This window comes from Ambystoma mexicanum, chromosome 9 (genome assembly GCF_040938575.1).
Source record: "Ambystoma mexicanum isolate Mex_15411 chromosome 9, UKY_AmexF1_1, whole genome shotgun sequence".
In the NCBI taxonomy this organism is placed as follows: Eukaryota; Metazoa; Chordata; class Amphibia; order Caudata; family Ambystomatidae; genus Ambystoma; species Ambystoma mexicanum.
In genome coordinates, this window is record NC_090931.1 from 465,735,710 (window position 1) to 465,760,347 (window position 24,638).

At 43.5% G+C, this 24,638-nt stretch overlaps 1 protein-coding gene across 7 annotated transcripts in view; it reads left to right on the forward strand.

The window, feature by feature from the left end:
- LYRM9 (LYR motif containing 9) overlaps window positions 1-24,638 on the forward strand; it is a 173,760-nt gene that overhangs the window by 30,919 nt on the left and 118,203 nt on the right. For all 7 annotated transcript variants that reach the window (XM_069615006.1, XM_069615008.1, XM_069615004.1 and 4 more), the window contains one exon: window positions 3,665-3,805. In XM_069615006.1, coding sequence (XP_069471107.1) covers window positions 3,665-3,805 — 141 coding nt within the window. The remainder of the gene's footprint in view (window positions 1-3,664; window positions 3,806-24,638) is intronic.

The window sequence follows — 24,638 nt, forward strand, 5'->3', positions numbered from 1 at the left end:
GGGCACAATAGTAAATGCAACACCTAGATGTAGGCTTGTGATACCTTGATAGCAGGAGAAACACCTAGAATGGGGCACAGTAGTAAATGCAACACTTAGGGTTGTGATACCTGGATAGCGGGAAAGACACCTAGAATGGGACACAGTAGTAAATGCAAGAACTAGGATTTTGATACCTGGATAGCAGGAGAACCACCTAAAATGGGGGCACAGTAGTTAAATGCAAGACCTGGGATTGCGATAACTAGATAGCGGGAGAAACCCCTAAAATGGGGGCACAGTAGTAAATGTGACAGCTAGGATTTGATACCTAGATAGCGGCAGAAACACCTAGAATGGGGCACAGTAGTAGATCAAACAGCACCTGAACTTGGGATGCTTAAAGTGGGGGCGTAGTGGTGAATGTCCCTTCCCTTGCTGCACTTACCAGATCAGTAGATGCTGGTTGCCGGCTGCGGCATCCACAGGCTAACACAGGCCAACACGGTCTGGGTCAATCAAAATTGTGGCTGTTTCTACTGGAGCAGTCCTTTGCATTGGGTCCTTAGCCGTGCGGCTGCCCGGACAGGGGTTTGTCTTGTGAGATGGGACTAAATGGGTCCTCTCGGCCAATCAGGGGCAGTGGGAGGGCTGGGAAGCAGGCAGGATGGAAAGCAACAGGGAAATGGATGGAAGCACAGGGAAGGCGCCGGAGAGCGCTCAGAGGATTTCCCAACTTTAAATACAAGATTGTCCCTAAATTAAATGTACAACAGCTGAGGGGCTGGTCTACTCAAGCTCTAGGAAACCGGAGAAAGGTGTGCACATGCTGGCTCAGGCGAGGCTAGTATCTCATGGCACAAATGGATTAGGGCGTAGGGCCAATCGGGAGCGGTGGGAGGGTTGGGAGGTGGGCAGCATTGACTGCAAGAGGGAAATATTTGGAAGCACGGGGAAGGCGCCGGAGAGAGCTTGGAGGAATTCTGAACTTTAAATACAAAATTGGGCCAAAATGAACTGCACAAAAAGAGGGGCTGGTTTACTCATCCTCTAGGAAGCAGGAGAAAGGTCAATGAGAAAAAGATGAAAGTCACGTTGTGTAGCAGTCGTATATACATTAAGTGTATATGCATAAAGTGTGTTCCTTTTGGGACAGGCAAACCCGTTTGATTACTTAGGTGTAGGTTTAGCAGTGGTATGAAGTGGGGTGCACAGCTAAAGAAAAGTGAAGCAACTAGGGCTAGACAAGCAAGAGATATAAACTCCTTTGCAAAAAGGTAAGACGGAAAAGCCATACGATCTACTTTGAGGATATAGAAAGCACAGCAATTCTAGCCAGTTTGTATGGATCTGAAATAGGGGGCTTTTCGAGTATGCAGTTGATAAACATATGGGAAAATAAATTCCTAAGAGCGCTATTGGGCATACCACAGAGTGCTTCTATTATTCCTACCTTTTTAGAGCTAGTGTATATAGGAATAGAAAATCAGCTTAGGGTCAAATCCCTCCCATACCGGGTTTGACTATCGAGCGCTCCAGCATTAACAACATTCAAGAAGTAAATAAGTAACTAAACAATATTTTGAGTGCCCAGAAGTTATGTCCCTTCCTCGGTTCAAAGGGCTAATGGGTATGCTATGTGCACTTGATCTCCCTGAGTTTGGGGTTAATGCAGAATGTATAATATCAGCTAGTGCTAGCATACTCAAAGAAGACCTTAAGTTATGGTTTTTGAAAGAATGGGTTTTCCAACCAGCTACAGGGAAATTAACAATATTGGTTGGGAATACTGCAGATAAAATGTACTATTAAACGGTCTAGAGGGACTACCCGGTCAACATGTCCCTTTTGCTTAGAAATAAGGGAATGTCTTAACCATTTTCTACTTTTCTGTCCCTTATAACAACCACCAAGGAAAAGATGGCTGATGCCAGTATTAAAAAAAACATGAGCATTCAATTAGTGATGAAATCCATCTGACTAAATCATCTGCTTATTGCATATCATACACTCTACAATGAATGAATTATAAGATTACAATTGATGACATCTTTGTTGTGATTAAATTACCATATTAAAAAACTGGAAAAGGGTGGCCAAATCTGCACTGATGATATCAAATAATGGAGTACACAACTGTACATATGATAATGTGTTTGGTAAATATTCCAAATAATCAATTCTCATCTATGCTCCATGATAAGGAATTTTAATAATCCGATTTATTACTTGCAGGCTTTTATTAGAGTTGAACACATTTATTGAATTGACATTTTGTGCTATGATTTTAGGAGATTGTATATTCATTTATTGTATTTTTAGTAACTATGTCTGTTGTTGTGTGTTTTCTGTATCTTTGATGGTTTTTACCTAAAAAAGATTAATTGATGGTGGTGATACTAGGCCATACTCACAAAGTATGCCTTTACGCTCCCTTTCTTAAAGCTTAGTGCTAAACAGATCCACATTTGGAAGGTGGTGTGCCATAGAGTTGAGTATGAGGTTTTGAGCACTATCTGTGGAATTGTGATGGGAACATTCTTGTATGGAACCAATTAATGGGATTTTTGTTAAAGTTCACAGTAGTTTAAGTATGTGGTGTATGACTTTGGTGTGCACCAACACGCCTGTACACATACCAGTAAATAATGCATTGAGGGTATAAGAGTCATTTTTTATTTTATTGTTTTGGTTTATAAAACCTTTACAAATTTACCTTTCACAATTTACAAAGAAGTTTCATTTAACTTTCACTATTAAAGTAGACATTTATACCATACATTATATTTGATGGTAGACATACAAATTCTAAAAAACTGTTGTCATTTTTTAACCTATACCCAATCTAGTACCTAAAACAATTTGCAAACATTTTTTTTAAAGTTAAGAGTTGCTAACTCTAGGACACATATTCATCCACAACAAGTACAAAAACACCATTTCAAGGTTTGAAATATACCCAATACAATGTTTAATTCTCTGGTTCAATAAGGCAGAACAATTGAGCAATAAATGTGGTAAGGTTTCTATTTCCGTCCGGGTTCAGACAATGTCTGCATGAGACTTTTCCATTTCTTAATTTTTGATGCAGGCCAAGTATTTCATTTGTTGGCAAGACATTCAACCTAAAACGCATAAAGTTGTTTCTTAATTTTTAACATGGGAATTTGTTTAGATAAGGTTCCAATGCCCCTATCTCTTGATACCCTATCTAGCGTTGAAGGTATATATCAGGTCCAGTGATACTTGCCATAGGGTTTAACCATTATTTTACGCAAACTACCCTAATTCAATGTAAAATGTTATGTTTCAAAGGATTTTGTAGGCTGGGCCTCTTAGAGGGTGCATTGTTTTTCTGGAATCAAGTAAATGTTTATCATACACTCGTTTACTCAACGAAGTAAAATTGGAACGCACGCGTACATTAAATGCAAATTCCCTTGGTATGCTATATTTATTGGAAGTCTCTTCGCTAGCAGATGACATGTTTCCGAAAATCTGTCTTTGATCTGCTTATAAGTGCTGCACCCCTCCAAATTTAGCATATTGAAGAACTTGCTTCATTCTTGGAATCTGTTAACCTGTTGCTTCTCTTGAGTTTGTTGCCTCTCCGTAGTTGCTTTGGAATTTAGTACATTTTGAATCATCTTTTTTTTTAATGTATTTACAATTTTTGCGGTTGTAGAAAAACATCGGCAGGATGGTGCCTATACCAGGTGCGGAGTTGGTGCACAGGCCGCTACAGCTGTATCGTTACCTTCTCCGCTGCTGCAGGCAACTACCTTCCGAAACCATGCAGCAGCATTATAAACATGCCATACGACAGGTATGCTCACAAAACTAAATATGAACTGCATCTTAGAACTGTCTTGCTTTAGTATCACTTTAATCTGGCATTACATTTGAAATATTTATGTGATGAATTTTCTCCCAAATCGACCATCTCTGTTCCTGCTTTTTTTAACAGCTTGTGATGCAAACACAATCATCTTAAGGTTTTCGGTGGGGGCTTGGGGACTTGTTGGCAGCAGAAGTTTGCTGCAGCCAGAAACACCCTGTTTAAAACCCCCCATCCACCCACTACTTACCTTTTCACCGTCTGGGCCTTTACTGACCCTGCAGCGTCGGATCGATCCCTCCTACGTGGGTCGGGTCCGACGCTGCGGGGTCTGCCTTTCTACTTTTTTTTTTTATTGTCCCCTGCCTCCATACCTCTGGAAGCTGGGGATACCCCCCGCTACACCCAAAGGCAACCACTACCAAACATGGGGAGTGGGGGACACCCCTGCTCACCATGTTTGGTAGTGATTACCCAAATTGGTAGTTTCCAAAACGACCAAATGGTACTGGCCAAATTCGGCAACTTGTACCATTCGTTCAATTCGAAACAACCAATTTGGGTAATACCCCCGTTCCAGGGGCACCCAGGACGTTAACACCTGTTCCAGCCCTGGGTTGCCAAAGTGGTAACCTGGGGTGCTAAAAAAATAAATTTAAAAAAGATTTCAGGGGTCCTGTTCAATTAATGAAATCCTGTTCTAAGATGGCCACCATCGAAAGGGACGGCGGGGCTCTTCAGAGCCCCTCTTCCCTTTCCATGGTGGCCGGAGAAGCAGGGAAGTGGTTTCAGGGGTAGCCTGCGCCACCACCAAAAACAGTTAAGTGTGGGTGGGAAAAGGGGAAAAAAAGGAAACAGGGTGGGGGAAGATGGCAGCGGGGAGCCGGCCGTTAGGCGGTGCGTAATGTGGGCTTGAACCAGTGGTTCAAGACCATGTACCTAGCCACCTGATTGGCTGGCACCCCCACCAGGGTGCTAATAGGCTGAGAGTCCTTTCCCTGAGTGCTGCTCCACTACCAACTCGGAAATCTCTGTGGTGGCTTAGGCATGGACAATCCTAGTTCCCTACGGCCCCTCTTATTAGGCATCTTGTCTTCTTCTCTCTGGCTTCTTCACCTCCTCTCTCTGATACTTATTCTCTCTTTCTCTTCTCCTCGATGTTCTGCTATTCTCTAGTATGTTGCTCCTCCCCCTGACCTGCTCAGTTTGCCATATTAATCCTTCCTTCTTTCCTTTCCTATACCCATTTTATCTCCTGTCTCAACAGTCTCCCCTCTTTCTGCTGAATATTTTTTTGGTGCGTCTCCAACATTCTAAGTTCTTTCTTACCCACCTCCTCCTTATCTCTCCACATCTTCTGCGCTTTTCCTCCTTGCCACAGTTCCATGAACTCCCGTTCTCACTCTGCAAACTCTTGACTGCCTCATCCCCCTGTCTCACCTTCCCTGCTTATGTGGGTTAGAAATTAGGAATTGTGACAACAACCTCACCCCTCCAAGTGGGCACTGATGGCTGACGCAGTGGCTGCCATAAGGGCTTGGAAACCCAGCCAACTACAGGATGGGGGAACTGTAGGAGCATTATGGGGTATTCCCTCAGGGGGGCCCCCGCACTCCCAATGTATAACAGTGGCTAGCTGTGTGGGCTGCCTTATCCAGAAATAAAAGGTTGATGAACATCCCTCTGGCAGTTGTTGAGAACCATTGTTGTTGAGAACTTTAATCCCATTAAACAACCCTATTAGCCTAAAAAGACCACAATGTAAAACACCAGTATTAGTTATCATTGGTAGTCTGGGAAAAGCTGGAAGAAAACACGGCCAGCCACAGGCAACCAACCTGTTTTACTTCTATTTGAAATTATTTCTCAGCCAGAAAAGCACTGCTGGAGTGGATGGCAACATTGTAGTCAGAATATCCATTAATTCCAGTCACATGCCTTGCACCTTAGGGGTATTACAAGACTATCTTCAAGCTTCTTTCAGTTGAGGAATTGCCATGTGGCAAGGGTGTAGAAGGCCTTTTTTATTTGTATTAAATAATAGGATGATGTGAGCAATTCCATCTCAGAAAGGGGTGTCTGCTAACCAGACACCCTTTCTTTAAACTTCATGCCAAAAGCATAGTGTACACCTCTGCCTGCTGCATTAGTACCTTGACCTGCAGTGCCTGCTCTCCAATGGCACAGAGTAGGTAAGAGGAAACAGGTTCCCTGTTTGACAGCTGCTGTGAATGCCAAATCACTGTCATAATTATGATAAACTACCAATCTGGTATCAGGATAATCTTGAAATATAAGACATTGCTATTTCGGTGTAGCCATTGGTAGTTTGCATAATTACTGAAGCCACATTCGATTTGTAGCATACCTGTGTCATCCCTCGGAGGCTATGTAGATTTCAGGCACTTGTCTATCTGCCTTTCAATTAATGAGATAGAAGGGTAGGATGCATGCCTCTATTGACTCTATGAGAGGGAAGGTAGCTCTTCCCTTTCCAGACCTGGGATCTCACAGCTGAAGATGCCTAAAGAACCTGGCTTCAAAGAGCCAAATTCATAACCAAGGCCTGCCTCACACTCGGGGGGGGCTGCACACCAGAGAGGCTTTGAAACGCAGGGCCAGATAAGGGATGGTTTTAGACAGACAGAGCAAAATGCAAGGAATAAAGGGTTCCTTTGTTCTTGATTTTCTATGGGCTTCTCCTTCCCCCACACTTCCTGCACAGCAAAGCACTATGATATCAGAAGGCAAGGGGCATTTGCCACAAGGTCACTGATGGGACCCCTTGACACAGGCTTGCTTTCTTACAATCCTCTATGGCATTTTGCCTATTAAAGAGGAGGTCTCCCATCCTTTCTTTGATGTGATGAAGGGAATTTTGCAGCGCACACTATACATTCATTCTTATAGGTAACCCCAAGAACAGGAAGGGGACTCACCTTGGTGGTATTCCTCTGACCGCTAGATCCATCATGGGGTATGCCCTCGATATAAATTACCTAATCAGCTCCAACAATGTGACTTCCTTGCTGTGTCAGAAACATGGCTTCACCCTGCCTCAGGCCCAGTAGTGTCCCTTGCAATCCCGTCTGGCTAGGTCATCTTCAGATACGACAGACCTGTCGGCAGAGGTGGAGGGGTAGCTCTAATTGCCAAAGAAGCTACCCACATCAGACACACCTCAATAGCGGGTAACTGCAACCTACTTGCAGCCAAGCTCCCCCTCTCCATACCATGACTATCTTTGTCGTATACCGACCCCCCCGCCCTATCCTCACTTTCGACAAGCACCTCATGCTAGCAGTGGGTGGCAATATTGAACCCACTTCGAGAATGATCCTCCTAAGGGACTTGAGCCTCAGCCTTAACAACCCTGCTGACCTACATGCACCATCAGTAGCCAATCCTCTCAGTGCCCTTGGCTTCCGGCACTGTGTCGAGAATCCCACCCACATCAAGGGCTGCACACTCGATTGGGTAGCTTACCTCAACTGCCAGCTCACCATTCTGGCCAATACACCTTGCTTTTGGTCTGACCATCACATAATTACCTTCACCACATGGTCTTTGCAGCATACCACTCATACTCAACCCTTTCTGCCTCCAGCATGGACACGAGCACACGCAACCTGACAAGGGACATCATTGTTCCCTTTCTACGTGCCCTCCAGTCCCAACACCTGCTCTCGAATGATTCGTATGCCCTCGCTGACCTTTACACCTGCACCCTCACTGCTGCGGTGGACGATGTTGCCCCGCTAGCACAAAGAAAATCTAAAACTGCCAAATCACGCTAACTCCTAGTTCACCATTGCACTCACTGAGCTTCGCAAATCCAAACGCTTGGCTGAAGCCAATTGGAAATGAATCCCACTGTCCCCATGAAAAACCATTTTGTTACAGCTGCCAAAATATATAGACCAGCTATAATAGCAGTTAAAACCATCATCTACAATCAGAGAATCGCCAACTCCAAATCCAATACTAGAGAGCTCTTTACTATCTTGAGGGAAATGGAAGCTCCTGCCACCCCCACCCATCATTGTCAAGGACGAGGCTTAGTGTTCAAAAATCCAAATGGCTATGTTAGAGAAGATCCAGACCCTACACAAAGAAATCCTTCACAAGCTATTACTGATCAATGCACCCACCTCATCCCCAACCCGCTTCCACCCAGGAAACTCCAATAATCAACCCAAACCCCCTCCCTATTTTACTTCAGTACCTTCTCTGAGCCGGACGCAGCATCTATCTTGAAGAGCCTTAAACCTTCCAGATGCAAAGGGGACATCTGCCCAGCTTCTATTATCAAGGAATGCTCAGACAAACTGATTCCTTTCATTAAAACATTCATCAACGCCTCCTCTCTTCCTGCCAAGTCTCAACCAACCTAAAAAGAAGCCTGGGTACTCCCATTGATCAAAAAACCATCTCTTCACCCTGCCCTTCCCAACAATTATCTACCTATCACCACTGTCCCCTTCCTCTTGAACATTTTGGACAGAGCTGCTTGTATACAGATCCAACAATTCCTGGAAACCCACCACATCCTAGGTGTAAGACAGTCTGGCTTCAGACCAGCTCAGAGTCTGCCTTGCTTGATTTCAATAACCAGCTTGATGAGTTCTTAGATCAGGCAAAACTCCTTTGCTGGGATCTCTCTGCAGCATTTGATCTTTGTAGACCACCCGATCCTATGCCAACACCTCACTACCGCAGCTCACTTCTCATCATAAACTACCGCTTGGATGGCATCATTCCTCAAAGGCCAAACCATGAGATTGTTTGCTGAGAACTACAATGCCTCTCCTGCCTCTATTCCCTGTGGAGTCCCCCAAGGATCGTGTGTGTCCGGACCCTCTACAACATTTTCACAAGACCCCTTCTTGACCTACTAGACTCCATTGGCATATCATACACCAATTATGCCGATGACACGTAAGTCCTCCTACCCGTGTCCAGCGACTTTCTTGAAGACTCCCACTCGCTAAATAATGTCTATGCCACGATACAAGCCTGGATGGCCACTCATCGCCTCTGCCTTAACGACAAGACAGAATTACTTCTAGTTAGGGCATCCGCAATTCTCAATAATTTGATTCCCCAATACTCCTCATTCAGCATTGATAGGATCCAAATACTGGTATCATCCTCTCTGAAAACTCTTGGCGTGTGGACGCCACACTCTCGCTCACTCGCCAGGTGAACGCAATTGCCTCCTCATTGTCACACACTACAAAACTGATTGATGCAGCTAGACCCTTCCTCTCCCAGGATAGCTGTATCACGATTGCTCAGGCAATCATTGGATCAAGATTGATTATTGGACTGCCTTATTTGCTGGCACATCAAGCAAGAACATTGCCAAGCTACAGGTTATCCGGAATAATGCAGTGTGAGCAGTACTAAACATCCCAAGACGAGAGCATATCTCTGCCACAAGAAAAAAGATCCATTGGTGTCCCATCAAAGAGCGCATTATCTTTAAGTCTTTATCCATCACGCACAAATGCCAATCTAACACTGCCTCTACCTACTTGACCCAGATATTCATCCGAGATCTAGCCAACAGACCCCCGCTGAGCATCCCAGAACAACAAACAGTTGCAACCTAGATACAAACGAGCAAAATCGGGTGGCGTCCGCTTCCCATCCTTTGCTGCTAAACAGTGCAACCTGCGCCCCCCTTCCTTGAGAGCAGAGAACTCTTAAGGGGTCGTCAGGAAAGCATTAAAAACGTGGCTATTTACCACACATGGTGGCTGCTTATTTAGCATCTGAACTTTCTCAGTCTTACATTTTGCTTTTCCATGCGTGTGTAACTGGTTTTGTAACAGCGCCTTGAAGCCTCCAGGCTTAGTGCGCTTTATAAGTGAAATAAATAAATATATTAAGCATCACCCTTTTCTATTGGTGTAAGGTAGCCGTGGGACAGTGAAGGACCCTTTAGAGCCAACCCCCTTTTTTAGTTTGACCACAAGCATAATTTCCCCCTAATAAATGACTTAAATGGGAACCTGTGGATGTCTAGTCTCTGATCCCAGCTCGCATCCTGACAGTGGATAGCGGGTCGAAGGTTCTCAGGTTTGTGACTGCTGCAAGCGAATGTTACCAAACGTGCAGCAGGTGTCACTTTACCACCGAGGCAGAGTGTTGCACCTCTGGTTGGTTTACTTCCACGGGATGTGCCATCTAGGATTTACAATCTGCACCGTGAAAGTCACTGCCACTGGCAGCCCTCGGTCCTGCTGTCTTTTTGTCTTCGGTAAGTGATGGTTGTACAGGCTGCAGATGAATTTTTGCAATGAAAACAGTCTTCGATACTGCCACATTGGGCTCCCAGAATTCCAGCGATCGCAGACAATTAACAATTAACTTTGATGTAATCAGTCTTCTCTCTTGTAATGGCAGGTTCCACAGAGACAACCTTTAAAACAAACTCCTTGCTGTTCAGATGCCTCTCATTTAATGGTTAGCAGAGGCTGTTAGGGGTGTCTGGGTTACAGAATATGATTAGGGATTTCCCACTGTGGAAACGGGTGCCATTCCTGGTCATCATAGAACCATGGGTACCTGAAGTATTTGCCCTTGAGCCTTTGTATGTCTGTGGCAAGTTTCTCCTAAATCATAACTGAGTTACCTTCATGGGGGTTACCCTACTGGTTTGGCCATGATTGTTTAGGGGTTGTGACAGGGGCAGCTCCTCTGAGGTTGATGATTGACTGGGGGGCTTAATGGATACTCTCTGTACACTGTCTGGAGTGTTCATTATGGAGCAGGTGGCAGCTTTCAGCTCCCGAGGTCACTCTACTCCCATTGCCCAACCCAATATGGGACACTGTCGCAGGTATCATAGGATCTAAAGAATCCAAATTAGTTTGTAGAACTTGTTTTACTCTCTGATATAAGTGATTGCCTAGCTGGATGCCGTACGCTCTGCTTGAATACATTGGATGACTAAGCCATCTCCTGGATGATTGTCTCCATCTCACTGCCCAGAAGGCTAAAATAGACCTTTGCAATCTGTTGATTCCAGTGGAGAGCAGGACATAATTTCAAGATGGCTGGTGTGTTGAGTTGACAGAACTTCCCAACCCAATATGTGAGGAAGGCAAACCTTAACAAATCTGGTTGGTCTGGCCGCTACTTTCCAAAGGGCGGATAGAGTTGGACCCTGCAAGCTCACTTACTACTTTTACATGCAGTATTGACCAACCTGTGACTGCCACAAACCCAGTTTTCTTCTGGGATCAGAATCAGGCCTCTTCAGACAGTGTATTACCCATTAAAAAGATCAATCTGGAAGCAACAAAGGCGCCTTCTGCTCGGTTCGCTGACTTGCAAAGACTGCAGACTGTCTTTGTAATATTTTTCAAACGTACCCATGGAGGAATGATGACAACTAGGATAACTGTGTGGTCGGCAAGGATGTTACTGCCTCTTGTTCCACAAGCCTGTTTGGGTGTACAATGGTGTTCAACACAGAGCTTCTGCAAGAAAAAAAGCTAAATGGCGATGACGCTGCACTCTGCCTACAAAGCTGCAGAACTGCCAGGGGAGATTGATATTTCAATTAACCATTTCATAGAGTGTTAATTAAAGAGAATCGTGAGTAAAGCCCAATCCCATGCATTAGGTTGGGCTTCATTAGGTGTTTGCCTGTGCAGAATTAACATACCAGTAATTCAGTTTACTGGCGTCTTTCCACACCAGCAAACTGCAAGCTTGCCAGTGGGGTGGACGAAATTACTTCCAGCTAAGAGCTGGAGGTAATTCCGCGACCCCACCAGCAACTCCCTGGATGGAGCTGCCAGGATACCAGCAACCCCCCCCCCCCAGCCACCATGGAGAATGGGGAGTAACTGCCCTTACCGGCACTCGTAATCCAGTGGTCATTCCACTGGACTCAGTGCCGGTAAGGGCAATACAGTTTGCCGGTATCCTGGCAGTATTACCGCCAGGATACCAGCAACCTGCAAATCCATTGGCATTGTGAAAGGGTGGTACGCTTTTGCGGGGAGGTTCTTGACAGGATTGACCAGATCTGGGACATTGTTTACCCGCGCAATCCCTTGGCTGTTATATTATTGTCATATGGTGGTGGGCGTACTGTTAGTTGGATGACATTGTGTGGAGTGCGTAATGTTTTGTTGGTGGCGGCTAAACGGGCGTTGAAGATTTGGAAGACGTGAAAAAAGCCAACAGTGGAGGAGTGGATTTTGGATGTTAGAGCTTTATCAAGATTTGAGAAAACAATGTTTCGCAAACGGGACAAGGCAGACCTTTATGATGAAATGTGGGAGGGTTTTAATGACCTTTATGGATAAGGTTGGGTTGAGTTATGAAGTGGAGTGCAATGGTTTACTTTCAGGTGTCATACGTATGGGGTTGGGGGGATTTGTGTTGTTTATGTGGTTGTTTTGTGTGGTCTTGTTTGTCTATTGTTAATTGTTTGGTGCATTTGGTTTGGTTTTTGGTTAATCTTAGTTTGGTTTGGTGGGATATGGTGTAAAATTCTGCTGTATTGCTTCCCGCTGTTGTATATTATGCGGATCAATGGGCCTCATTACACTGAAGGCGGTAATCCAGGGTGCTATTAGCACCCTGGACCATGCCGGTAAATTACCGGCACCGCCTTGGCGGAAAGGGGATTTACCGCCCCATTCCAAGGTTGGAGGGGCGGTAAATCCCCCTTCCGCCATTGCCCTTCCCCATTCCCATTTCTGCCCCATAGGGCTCTATGGGAATGGGGAAGGCGCTAATTACGGCACCGCAATTTTGCGGTGCCGTAATTAGCTCCGAGGTCCCTTAGCGGGTTGGTTTTTAACGCCTGCAAGAAGCAGGCGTTAATTCCTCCAACCCGCAAAGGGACCTCGTAGTACGGCGGTAAGGGTTAACGGTCACCGTTGCCATTAACGGTGACCGTTAACCCTTACCGCCATCCGTGTAATGAGGCCCAATGACTTTTGATGATGCTCATGTGGTTTGTTGTCTAATGTTGAAAATAAGAAATAAACTGTTTAAAAAAAAAAAAAGGATACCAGGAACCTCATAATGAGGCCCAATGACTTAGCGCCTCCAACCAATTGCATTGTCAGCTCACAGGCAACAGGGAACTACTGTAAAGAAGGCTGGGTGAGCACAGAAGTAGCAGCAGCCAATTTAGAGCAGAATGACATGCTCTTTGCCGCTCCCTGCGTAGACAGGGAAATTGCCTCTCTGTACAAGGTGGCCATGTTGCTGGAGAAACTACTTGCTACCTGCCCCTCATACAAGAGTGTGAAGCTTGCCACAGGTCTATGAGAGACCTGAACAGAATAACACTGAGAAAGTGCAGGTCTATGAGAGACCTTAGCAATGAAGAGTAGCAAAACCAGAGATTTAGGATATGCCTGAATTTGAATAAAGATAAAGATAAACCATAGGTCTGGGAGAGCCTTTTCTGAAAATAAGAGTCAGGCAGTCTGGGGGAGAGTTTTTCCATACTGTGAAGCTTCATAGGTTGGGAGAAACTCAACAGTATGGCAATGCTCTTGATTCATGTTAACTGTTAAGGATTTGACAGACCTCTGCCATGGTTTTCTTTCCGGATGAGTCCTCACTCTGCTGTTTATCGCAACAAATCGATTTTTCCTGTTCCTCTTCGTTAGTAGCGACACATCCATTTTTTTCTCGTGGAATTCCTCTTCTCTTTGGGACGTGCCCTAATTCTTGTTCTTTTTCGGTATGCTCAAGGGATCTGGAGAGGTCAACCAATCCTGTAAGCTTATCGAGTTGTTTTAGTTCTTTCTCCGCTCCTTCCCAATTTGTATTCTTTAAATCTGTTTGGGTCAATACTTCCTTATGTAGCTGGTCGTTATGTTCGTGTAAAGGTCTTTGAAAGTCGGAGGTCACAAAACTTTGGGTTTCAGATCTACAGGCTATTTGTTGTTGGTTCCCTTTTTTCACAGCCATTAAGTATCCCTCTGAAAATCAATTTAGAATGGATCATTGCTATCATCGTTGAGTTGTCCTTCACTGAGTCGTTTAGATCCTCGTAAAGCTTGGTGAAGGGAGCCAAGGCTATTGTCAGGGTGGACATTATTGCCAGCAGACCATGTTTTTTGTTTTGATTTTCCTTATCAAGTTGACCATTTTGTTGATCTAAGTTCTTTTCCAACATAACGTCCTGGGGGGCCTATGACTGATGATTTTTTCTAGATTTGTTGTTTTCCACATGCCCCTGCAAATTCATTTCTTTTTCGGTCTGTTGCCGCTTTGTTGGTACATGAATATCTGTACCTTCCAAGACACTCAAATCATTCGTACCGGTATCTTGAGGTAATTCCATTACTACTAGAACCTCCCCAGTAGGAACATTTTACTTCAAGAACTCTTAGCTCTTTATTCTGTCTTCTTTCATTTGTAAGCTCCTTCCTTGGTTTGAGCTTTGCTGTTGATTTGATTGGACATCTGATGTACTGCAGGTATTTGGGGTACTTTGTGTGAGACAGTACACTTTGGGATGAGATTCTCTTTGTTTTGCTGGTCTCTCCCCTTTTCTCGACTATTTTCTTTTACTCCGTTATTATAATATTCATGTAAATCCTGGTTGGATTTTCTGGTGTCCTTATATTGTGCTGCGTCGAAGTGCCATTTAATGTTTGGAGCTTTGGCAGGGAAGTTCCCAAAAAATATTACTGTGTAGTCCTCTTGCTCATTGTGCTAAAAAATCTCTTCCAATAATTCGGCATCTCAAATTTCTTTTACTCTGCCTGAGATAGCGAAGGAACACCTTTTTTTTAGAAAAAAGGTGTTTGGGTCTGTATTTCCAAGCCCGGTTTCCTTATTAGTTTTTTATACGGGCGCTGGTCTTTATGGAGTTTTTAACCCCATAGTTTCTGATGGTTTTAAAAACTTTTTTTTTGGGCAAGATTTCTTCTTGTTTAATATTTTTGGTGTATTGTTTGATCACGGCTTTCAAGGTTGTGAGTCGCCTTCTTTCGGCCTCTCACAGCTTTCGATGTTACTACTACTAAGGCAAAAAATCTCTCATTGGGGTTTATGGGTAGGTAAATACTTTTCATATTTTAGTGTTTAATTCTTTTATTTCATATATACAAAAAGAACACCATATCTAACCTAACATCCATTTGCATGGCCAAATTGATTAGCTCTTACCTAGAGGTGGGGCTGTCCCTGATCACTGCTTCCTTTTTTTCCTCATTTAACCCTCTATAGAATAAGGAATATCAGTTTTCCTCTGGCCAACCACTCCATAAAACCAGTGCTCTGAATTGAGTTATGAAGGAAACCAATTCCTTGCTTCCCTGTCTTACGTCCAGCAGTTCTCCATCCACACTCTTTGCCAATGTACGTCTGTCAAACATCTTCCCAAATTCAGTCTTAAATCCAACTAAATCTTGTAATTCTAGGCCCCTCTTCTCAACCAGTAGTACTGACCAGGCTGCAGCATCCCCAGATAAATAGGATAAAATAAATGCCACTTTCCTCTCCACGTAGTAAATGTGGAGCTGTCGAAATGGCCCTCATGGGCACGGCAATCTCACTTTGAGCGTTTTAACGTTTGACATGTGTAATTAAATACGAAATTGTCAAGATGTTGGAGTTTAGGAACAAAACATTTTTCCTGTAAATCAGCTGAATGTACTGTTTTGATACGTGCGCAGGGTAGTGCAACTGCTCAAGGGCAACAGTAACTAGTTTCTGGGGCATCACTGCTTTTCTGGAAATATTCAGCCTCCTAATTAAATCTGTGGGGGATAAAGAACACCATCTTTTGATCCATAACTCTTTATCTCTTGCTTGGGAGGCTGTGCCTGTAATTCGAGAATCTGAGTCACTAACATTGCATTGTAAGGAAGCTTAGTTGCTGCCTTTCCTCCGATATCCCCTGGAAACAACTGTTCAGGTTTTCTTCTGTTCAATGTTCCTTTAGGAGCTGTGATTACTGCAACCTCTCTTAACAGGATTCAGGATGAATGGCAGTTTAAAATCTTCCTAAAGATTCCAAATTACCTCACACTGTCTTTCCTCCAATCGGTTCCTGGAAGAGTGTTCACCATCTTGGCTTGGGAAAGTTAGTTAAGGAAACAGACTGTTGTACCCATTTGTGGAAATTGACTTTTTTACAGGGATATCCCACCTAGCAGGTCTGGGAGGAGGGTTTCAACGCAGGGTAGGTTGGAGTGGGGTTAGTCACCCCGATTAACCTTTGCCTCTCAGCCCCTCAGAAGATGAATCATAAACACCTGGAAATTAGATTAATTTCTTATTATGTCAGTAAAGTACAAAATGTGCACACGTTTTAAACCCCTGCAAAATTATCATAAATATTTCCTGTAGAATGCAACATTGACATGGGATTTCAGAGCACTGGTGCTCAGACCCTCAAGTGGTCTTGTGGGGAAATTTCTTGGCTCTCTACCTAGCGACCATGGTTGAAATCCCAGCTCTGAGCGCAGTGCAGAATTCACAAATAAATGTAAAGTGCACACGAGGGTGGACATGGATTCCCCAGGATTGGGGAGGTGGATCTTGGATCGAGGGAACATTTTTTCTGGATGCCTGATCCGGGAAGATCCGGCCCAATGACAGCACTAGTAGTACCCATTCTCATTCACACTCGCCTCACCCCTAATGCACATAGGCTCTCCTGTGTGTGTGAACCATCCTCGCACTCTGACTGACTCTCCTGATGTACTTTACCCTGTTGGACCCTGATAGTAACGCTCCTGTAAAGCCCTGTACCAGGGCCAGGTTCTTTAGGATTGAGCCTGTGGAATCTCTTTACTAACCTGGGGGCATGAACATCCTTTTGCGTTGCAGAGAAGGTTCTGAGCTTGACGGCATCTCCCAGGCAACCAAGAGGCATCAGGGTTGCTTGCTTTGACCACGAAACTGAAGGAATACTTCTAATCAAGTTCTGGCAGCACAGTGACTTCAAAACTGAAAAGAAAACATTATTATCAAGCGCAGGGACTTCAAAACTGAAAAAAGACATCATTATTATGTGCATAATCTAAGTGATTTTCAAAACTGGAAAAAAGCTTTTATGAACACTCCAACAAGAAAATCTCCTTGGAAGTGCAAATAGCACAGTGAATACCTCTGAGAATATTTCAGCAACAGTCTGCAGGAGGCAGAATTAATAGATAACTTGGTCATCTGTTTGTTCTGTGCTTTCATAGATTCCCAACTTTCCATATGTTATACTTGGTGTGTGTTCTTTTCATATGATTTTACACCAACCCTTCTATCCAGAGACTGAACGCAGTAGTTTCTGTCTTTGCTGAAACCCACTACAATGGGTTTTAAGCCAGGCTTTTTGTTGCTCCTTTTCAACCTCAGCCTGGCCGAGATTGATTAATGTGTGGCCTTGGCTAGGAATTTTCCAGGAAAAATGAGGCCAATTTAGTTTATTGTTGGCGAATGCCAATAACTTGACTATTTTAGATAAAACCCAAATTGGCCTTCAGCAAAGTCTCAATGTCATCTGGAAATATTCAGTTGTTGATAATTTACAGGGTAAACACCTAAGCATTTTATACTGTGCATTACTTCACGAAGATGGTCCAATAAGAGTCACTGCAATGTATTTAAATAGTGAGCTCCTTGTATTAAAGAAGCAGGTACAATATTTGGGAATTACGAATATCAATTGCACTTTGGAAAAGCCCAGTGTGGAGTAAAAGAAAGAACAATACCCTGGGATGCATTGATACAACATTTCTATTTACAACATGTTTGCTATTCTTTTTGCCCACTTGTTATATACCCTGTACTTAAACAATTATTCCATCTCGTCTATACGGTATTGAAATACTGCCTTCTGTATCTCTTAAAAAGCTGAATTTGGAAAAGACTTGTAAATCTACCCAGAGATTTTCATCTCCAAGAGATACGAACAGACATAGGGTTATCATATCTTATGATCATGCTCAGAAGATTAAAATTTCTAGCCAAAATATTCACGACTGAGGACAACATTCTCCTTGGTCAGATCAAGATACTTATTATGAATGAGAACTGCTGCCGATTTACTCTTGAATTGCTAAGAAATTGTGAGGTGTATATGCAATAGGTTGATAATCCCCCCCCCACAATTGTAAGGAATTTACTTTTATGGATTTAAGGCAGCTCTCTGATGGGATTGGAGTTTAATCGTACTCTTCTTGAAAATAATCGTTTGATGGCGGGACTCAATAACCAATTCCAACATTTTCTTATTCATCCTATATTTAAAGTCATTATTATGCAAAATAATGTATGTTTTCTTACTTCTATCATCTACAAAATTGGTAAATTCGAAGAGCTCAAACTGGTATTCCATTAAATGTGTACACACCATTTACATCTGTGCAAGGTTTGCTACAAACCAGAACACAATAAATGAAATACCTATGCAGGACAAAATACAACAGAAGAAGGCATTTGCATGGCAAGCTGCAGTGCAGGTATGAATCATGCCCCTTATAATCATGAAAGATGTGTTTGCAGGTTGCCAGTATCTGGCAGATGTTGTCAAAAGAGTATTCGTTGAGGTGTTAATGAAGCCAGTACCTAATTGAAATGCCATGTCCTGGTATTCAGTAAATACAAATAAAATGCAATTTATTTTTTATAGTCTAGGCCCTGATAAGGATATTTACAATTTGGCACCATCTTCTGAAAGAGGCATTCCTTTTCAGACCCTTCACATACATTTGCGGCCAATGGTCTGTCTGTTGAGCTCTGTCTCTGAACCCAGAGACATCTGTTGACATCCCTTCCATGTGCCAAGCCTTTTCTTCAGATGTTGGGTCAGGTAGTGTGCTTTGGGCTTCGTCAGGGGTTATGAGGGGTATTAGAGCTGGCATGGGAACCTTAACAGCTGCAGACTCTTTCATGAGGGGGAAAGGCGCACAAGATGAGTAACCGCTGTCACAGTGGGGATTCAGTGAGCTTGAATGTGCCCCGAAAGAAATGCTGACGTTTGGCCTGACAAGTCCTATGAGCCCCGTCGCCTCCTGCTATCACCTCTGCATAATGCAGGTCCTAAAGAAGAGCATGGTGTCTCTGCAGTCCTTTTTCTGTATTGATGTCCATAGCTAAGGATTATCATTAATCTCTGCAGAATCTGCCATATTTCCAATGATTTCCATTTACAGGGCAGATGCAGTCCGGATGATACATTTTGCCATAAAAAGTTTCTAGTTGCTGGCCTTACTACTAAAGTCTGCCAGACCCATTGACAATTATTGACATTGAATTTCAAATGAAACTTGCTCCATTGCCAAGGATGGTCATTAAGTTGCCAGGGACTTGCTTGATTGCTTAGAGTTGCAATCAAATGCCCAGACACTTAACACAGTACATGCCATCAACTGCCCTGGTACTTTTCCCACTGCGAAGGCTTGCCATGAAACGCACAAGTACTTGACCCATGTCCATTACCTTCCCAGGTATAATTGGCATCAGCTCCAAGGGATGTACTTCATTAAGCAGCAACTCCCAGCTTGCCAGAGTTAGTAATGCTCGAACCATTCCTCAGCTGAGATCCATTTACCAAGACTACACACTTTTTTTTATATCTAGAACTCAAGCCAGGTTCCATTAAGAACAGACTACAAGCATATGTCAAGCTTCTTGAAAAACACACTGCACATCTTCAAAAACGCACTGCAATCCCATGCTGAACTTCACATGGTGGGTTTTACATCCGGAGACTCAATGTTCTCTTTGAACACCATGCTCCTCTCTGATTTGCATCTAAAACTATCCATTACTATGCCAAAGTTTGTATACAAAGACAGCCCAATCCAGACTACGAGGAGTGAGTCTGCATTTAAACAACCTACAAACCAAGCCCCTTATGCTATGAGTAGGTATATGAGCAACACCCACTCCCCAACCCGCCCCACATTAGTGAACAGCAGACTATACCTTATCCTGCCACCTATGTGTTGCCCCACTTTGCCATACTCTCAATGTTGCCAAGGTCCAGCACTGCAACTTTATTGCCCTCACCACCCCAATCTGTCATTCTGCAAGTGCCAGGAAACATCTCTGCTGCCCACCTACCTGAAGACACTTGTGATCATATTGAGGTATGTTCTCAAACACACTGTACTTGCTCATGACCCTCTCTTCAATAGAGAGAGCTTTCACATGTTTATCATTTTTATGCAGCTAATGGGAATTCTTCAACTACTCTGAAAGCTGAAAACCTTTGATACACTACCCTTCCTAAACCTGTTAGGACATGCATTTTATGAGCCCAACATACCTATATAACCCGTTCGATGACCGTCAAACCTCAACTGATTTGTACCTCTTCTACTTTCCTGCATGGTACTTCCCAATACTCTTAGTCACACATATTGTATACCTGAAGGGGAACTCCCTCCCCTGGAGGGAGCTTAGCAAGGGATCTCTACATGATTGATACAAAAACAGTTACTCAAATAGTAGTACAGGAGCATCACGACTGCAACCATTACAAACTTCCCATGGCCTGAAGCAGGTGCATCCCAACATCACCATACACCATCTTTTAACAACTGGGGGTTATTTATATGACAAAGCGAAGCAAAGTCTTTGACTGATACTAGCCAGGAGCGACTTCATGCTATAGGCAGAATGATTAAACAGCTTCTGTTTGAATAACTAATGAATGTAATGTAAAGAGTATAGTACGAAATTACTGACTATAAGAAGTCCGAACCCACCAAAAGACCTAAAACGCACACTACGAAATGTTCTATCAAAAGTTCGAACTTTTCCTGGTATGTGTTTAGGTGTTTCAGTGGGGTCGGACTTGGGACTGGGGGGGAGGGGTGTCCCACGCAACAACCTGCTCACTACAGTGAGCGGGGGTTGCGGGTGACACCCTCGCCAGCCCCCCACCAAATGGAAAAAAAAGCTGGGGGCTGCGGGGACACCCCTGCAGCACACCCAAGAAAAAGTAATAAATAAAAAAAAGAAAAGGACCCTGCGGTGCCGGTTTCCGGTCACGGAAGTGAAAGGGAACTGGCGCCGCAGGGACACAGCGCATCTTCAAAGGTAAGTAGGGTGGGGGGTGGGCTTTTAGGGTTTTTTAATGTATGTTCGCATGGGAAATGTACAAACCTTTTGTGGTTCGTACATTTCTCATGCAAACATTTCCGCGATGGAAAAATCACGCAGATTCATGTAAAGTGGTCCTATATGTATAGGCCTTCTGCCACAAATTTTGGCCTTGCCGTGCATGGTTCTGTAAGAAAGGAGGGCAGGGTATTAGTCGGAGAGTGGGAAGGCAAATGCAGACATCTTTGGTGTTGATGTATACATATCGGAAGTACCCGATACCTGTGTGTTGATATAAAAATCTGTGTTTGTGTTTGGTACAGACTGGGCAGGTTAGCCATATGGGCAGTCCTCTGATTGTGCAGTGCAAAAATGTACAGCATGGTTGTTGCTAGAAGATGGATCGGTTAAATTCACTAGACTTAGGAAGCCATCTGTAGAAGTGTGGGAGATGTAAGGATGCAAGAGTTTAGTAGTAAGGAGGTAGTTGAGGGATGGTCATTGGGGTGAGGGTATTGTCACTTCCTGGCTCTTGGTGGTAGATTTCACTCAGAGAAAAGTTGCGGACCAATGCCACAGAAGAGAATCAGCTTGGTTATCCTGCAGATGGGAGTGGCAAGAGTTAAAAAAAAATTCTTGTTGTAAATAAGCCCAGTTTTCTTCTGCACAGTTTTTAGTCGGTTGCTATTGTTAGTGGTTGGTTGCAAAACCAAGACTTGAGCTGTTTCTTGAAAGTCAGAGGGTTGTCCAGGCATAGAGGCCTCGGTAGGATGTTCACAGTTTAATGGGCAGAACTGAAAAATAGGATCCTCCTTGCTGTTTCCTGTTGAAGTTGGACAACAGTGCTAGTACAGGATTGCTGGACCGAAGTGTTCTGGAAGAAGCGTAGTGGTCAAACTTATTTCTGAAGAAAGAAGGTCCCTTCCTTGATGTGAGCAATGGGCGATTCACATGGTTTTGAAATGTACTGGTTTTTGAGGAGTAGCCAGTGGGAGAGTTTGTAATGCAGGTGTGATATGTTCAACTTGCTTAATTCTGAGACATAGTATTACCATTGCATTTTGAACTCTTTGAAGTTCCCTCATTGGGTAATCTGGGCATCTGAGATAGAGGATGTTTGCGTAGTCTAATTTGGATAGTAATAGAGAAATTATGGCCATGGCCCTGTGGAAAAATGTTAAGTAAGGAAAGTTGTGGCATAGCATGTACAGCTGGGAGAATCAGCGTCTAATGATGGCTTTGACCTGTGGATCAAGAGTGAGGGTGTTGCCAATTTTCATTCTAATATTTCTTACTGTGGTTGACGGGTATGGGCCGGGTCCCACTTCGTCATGCCATTGTGGTGGTGTAAGAACTTGTAGGATTACAGAGCATCACCTCTGTTTTGCTAGGGTTGACTTTTAGTGTGTTTGCTGTCATCGATGTATCCACCTGTGCTAGGCATTTTTTCATATCTGGGGCGTTTGGTGATGGGTGGTTACAAAAATGTGTAGATTATTTGTGTGTCATCCAACATAGTTGTAGCAGGAGATACCAGAGTTATTGATGATGTCAAGTAGGGGTGTCATGTAGATGTTGAAAAGAATAGGTGAGTGTGTGCATCCTTGGGGTACTCTGCGGGTAAGTGGGCGAGGCCGGGAATTGTAGGGCCCACGGTTGTGGTTTCTGTTCTACCCGTGAGGAACAAGGTGATCTATTGTAGAGCTGATACTTTAATACCAATATCTTCCAGTCTTTTCAGGAGGATCACATGACTGATGGTGTCAAAAGCAGCAAAGATGTCTAGCAGGATGAGCGCACTGTGAGTATTCATTCACATTGTTTTTAAGTGTATCCTAGATGGAGCACAGAGCCAATATTCTACTCCTAGAAGTCTGTGCTGTGCCTCATTCAGGAGTTGATGTGTTTCGATAAAGTCCCTGAGTTGACAATATATTTTTTCCAGTAGTTTCCCGATGAAGGACGTGTTTGAGATGGGGCGATAGCTGGCTGGGTCTGATGGGTCTGCTCTGGGCTATTTGAGCAAAGGTCTGATGCAGATTTGAGAGCTGGACTCGTCTGGTGCTGATGGAGTCATTGCCAAGGGATAAGAAGATGGGCTCAAAAAGTATTAAGGTTACAATCCTGTTGACATTTTGTCTCATCGCACAGCAAGTGACTTGCTGTCTTTGATGGATTGATTCACTCCTGACCAGGGAATACGAGTGAGACATCTGGAAGTGGTTTGGAATCCAGAGTGCTTATGCCATATTCTTGTTACGCATCCTTTACGCATCCTTTATTATCAAGGTGTGATCCTGGGTTTCTAGGATCGTTTGGTTTAAAATATGCAGAAATCGGGTCACAGAGCTCTTGTGTAGGTATAGGGGTTGTGTTGCAGGCTGTTGGGTTTAATTCTCTGATGATCCTATACATTTCCCTTTCTTTGAAATCCACTGAATCAATGCATTTGGAGTAGTGTGCTTTCATTGCTTTGAGTACTTCAACCCTTTAAAGGCGTAGGTGTTGGTGGTTGGCAAATTTGTTCTTTCTTCCCTTCTGATTTTGATTCGGTTATCTTTGCAGTTTCTAGGCATCTTTCCACCCAGTAGTTGTTGAGAATTGGGGAGAGGGGGAAATAATGGAGGGAGAGATGGGAAGGGTTCTATTTACCTTTTGGTTTTCTTCGGGTGCGTTTGTGGTTGGTTTTGGTATGTTTGAGGACTTCCTTATCCCTCTGTGACAATGTTTAGTTGGGGAAATTATGGAACTGCTCCGACCATGTTGTAGCCTAATTGGATTGTAGACTATACAGATGATTCAAGGGTCAGGTTTTGGAAATGGTTACTTCAGTGTAGCAGTGTATGTAGCAATGGTTATAATTTATGAGGAATTGTTTGTGTCTGATACTCTACGTGTGAGGTGCCTAGTTTCAGTAAGATAGGACTGATTATTATAGAATAGATATGTTTTAACTTAGTGCTGGTTCTTCAGGCAGATACGGTGCATACAACCAGAATCACAGCTCAGTGAGAACAAGCCCCAGCATCCAAGAACAGGCTTGAAATAGTCATGGAGAATGTTCATGCAGCATCATAGTTAACATGTGTGACTGACACTCCCCTATCATTGCCGTCATATTGAAAGCACTGACCGTTTTATAAATCTGTAAATGTCTTGTCTAATATGCTTTAAAGAACAAATTGCTATTGAATAATGTGAGGTGGTGTACAAATAGGTCTTTTCATGCTGTTGTCTCTGCATAGTTGCATTTTCTGGTCTAACTGATCGTATCCCTTCTTAGCACAAATAAATGCAAACACACATTAGAAACGACACAATCCAGCCACTGGCAGATGGCTCTTCCTGCTCAAAGTCGGCAGAAATACCTGCAATTTAATGGAACGCTGTGTTAAAGATAACAAATAACCTATAGGCAGCCAGGTAGTTCTTGGTGATCTGTTGGGTCTAACCATGCACTGGTCAAAGGGATAGGGCAAACATTACTTTTTACAGAGCCATTTACGTAGATTCGGCCCTTGAATGGACTTACCCTAAAATATTAAGCATTGTGACCGCGATATATGAGATAGTTGTTGCTGCAGCACAGCAGCCTGAGGCAAACATCCACAAAAGGATTACTTGTCAGATTAGTAATCATACCTATCCCTGCATCGGTCTCGTGCATATTTAGAAGGTCATTGTAGATTAATGCTTCACAAGACCAAAAATTCCAATATTTAGAAAAAACAAACAACTTGGGTAATCTTGGAAAGTAGATTAAAGAGAATTGGAA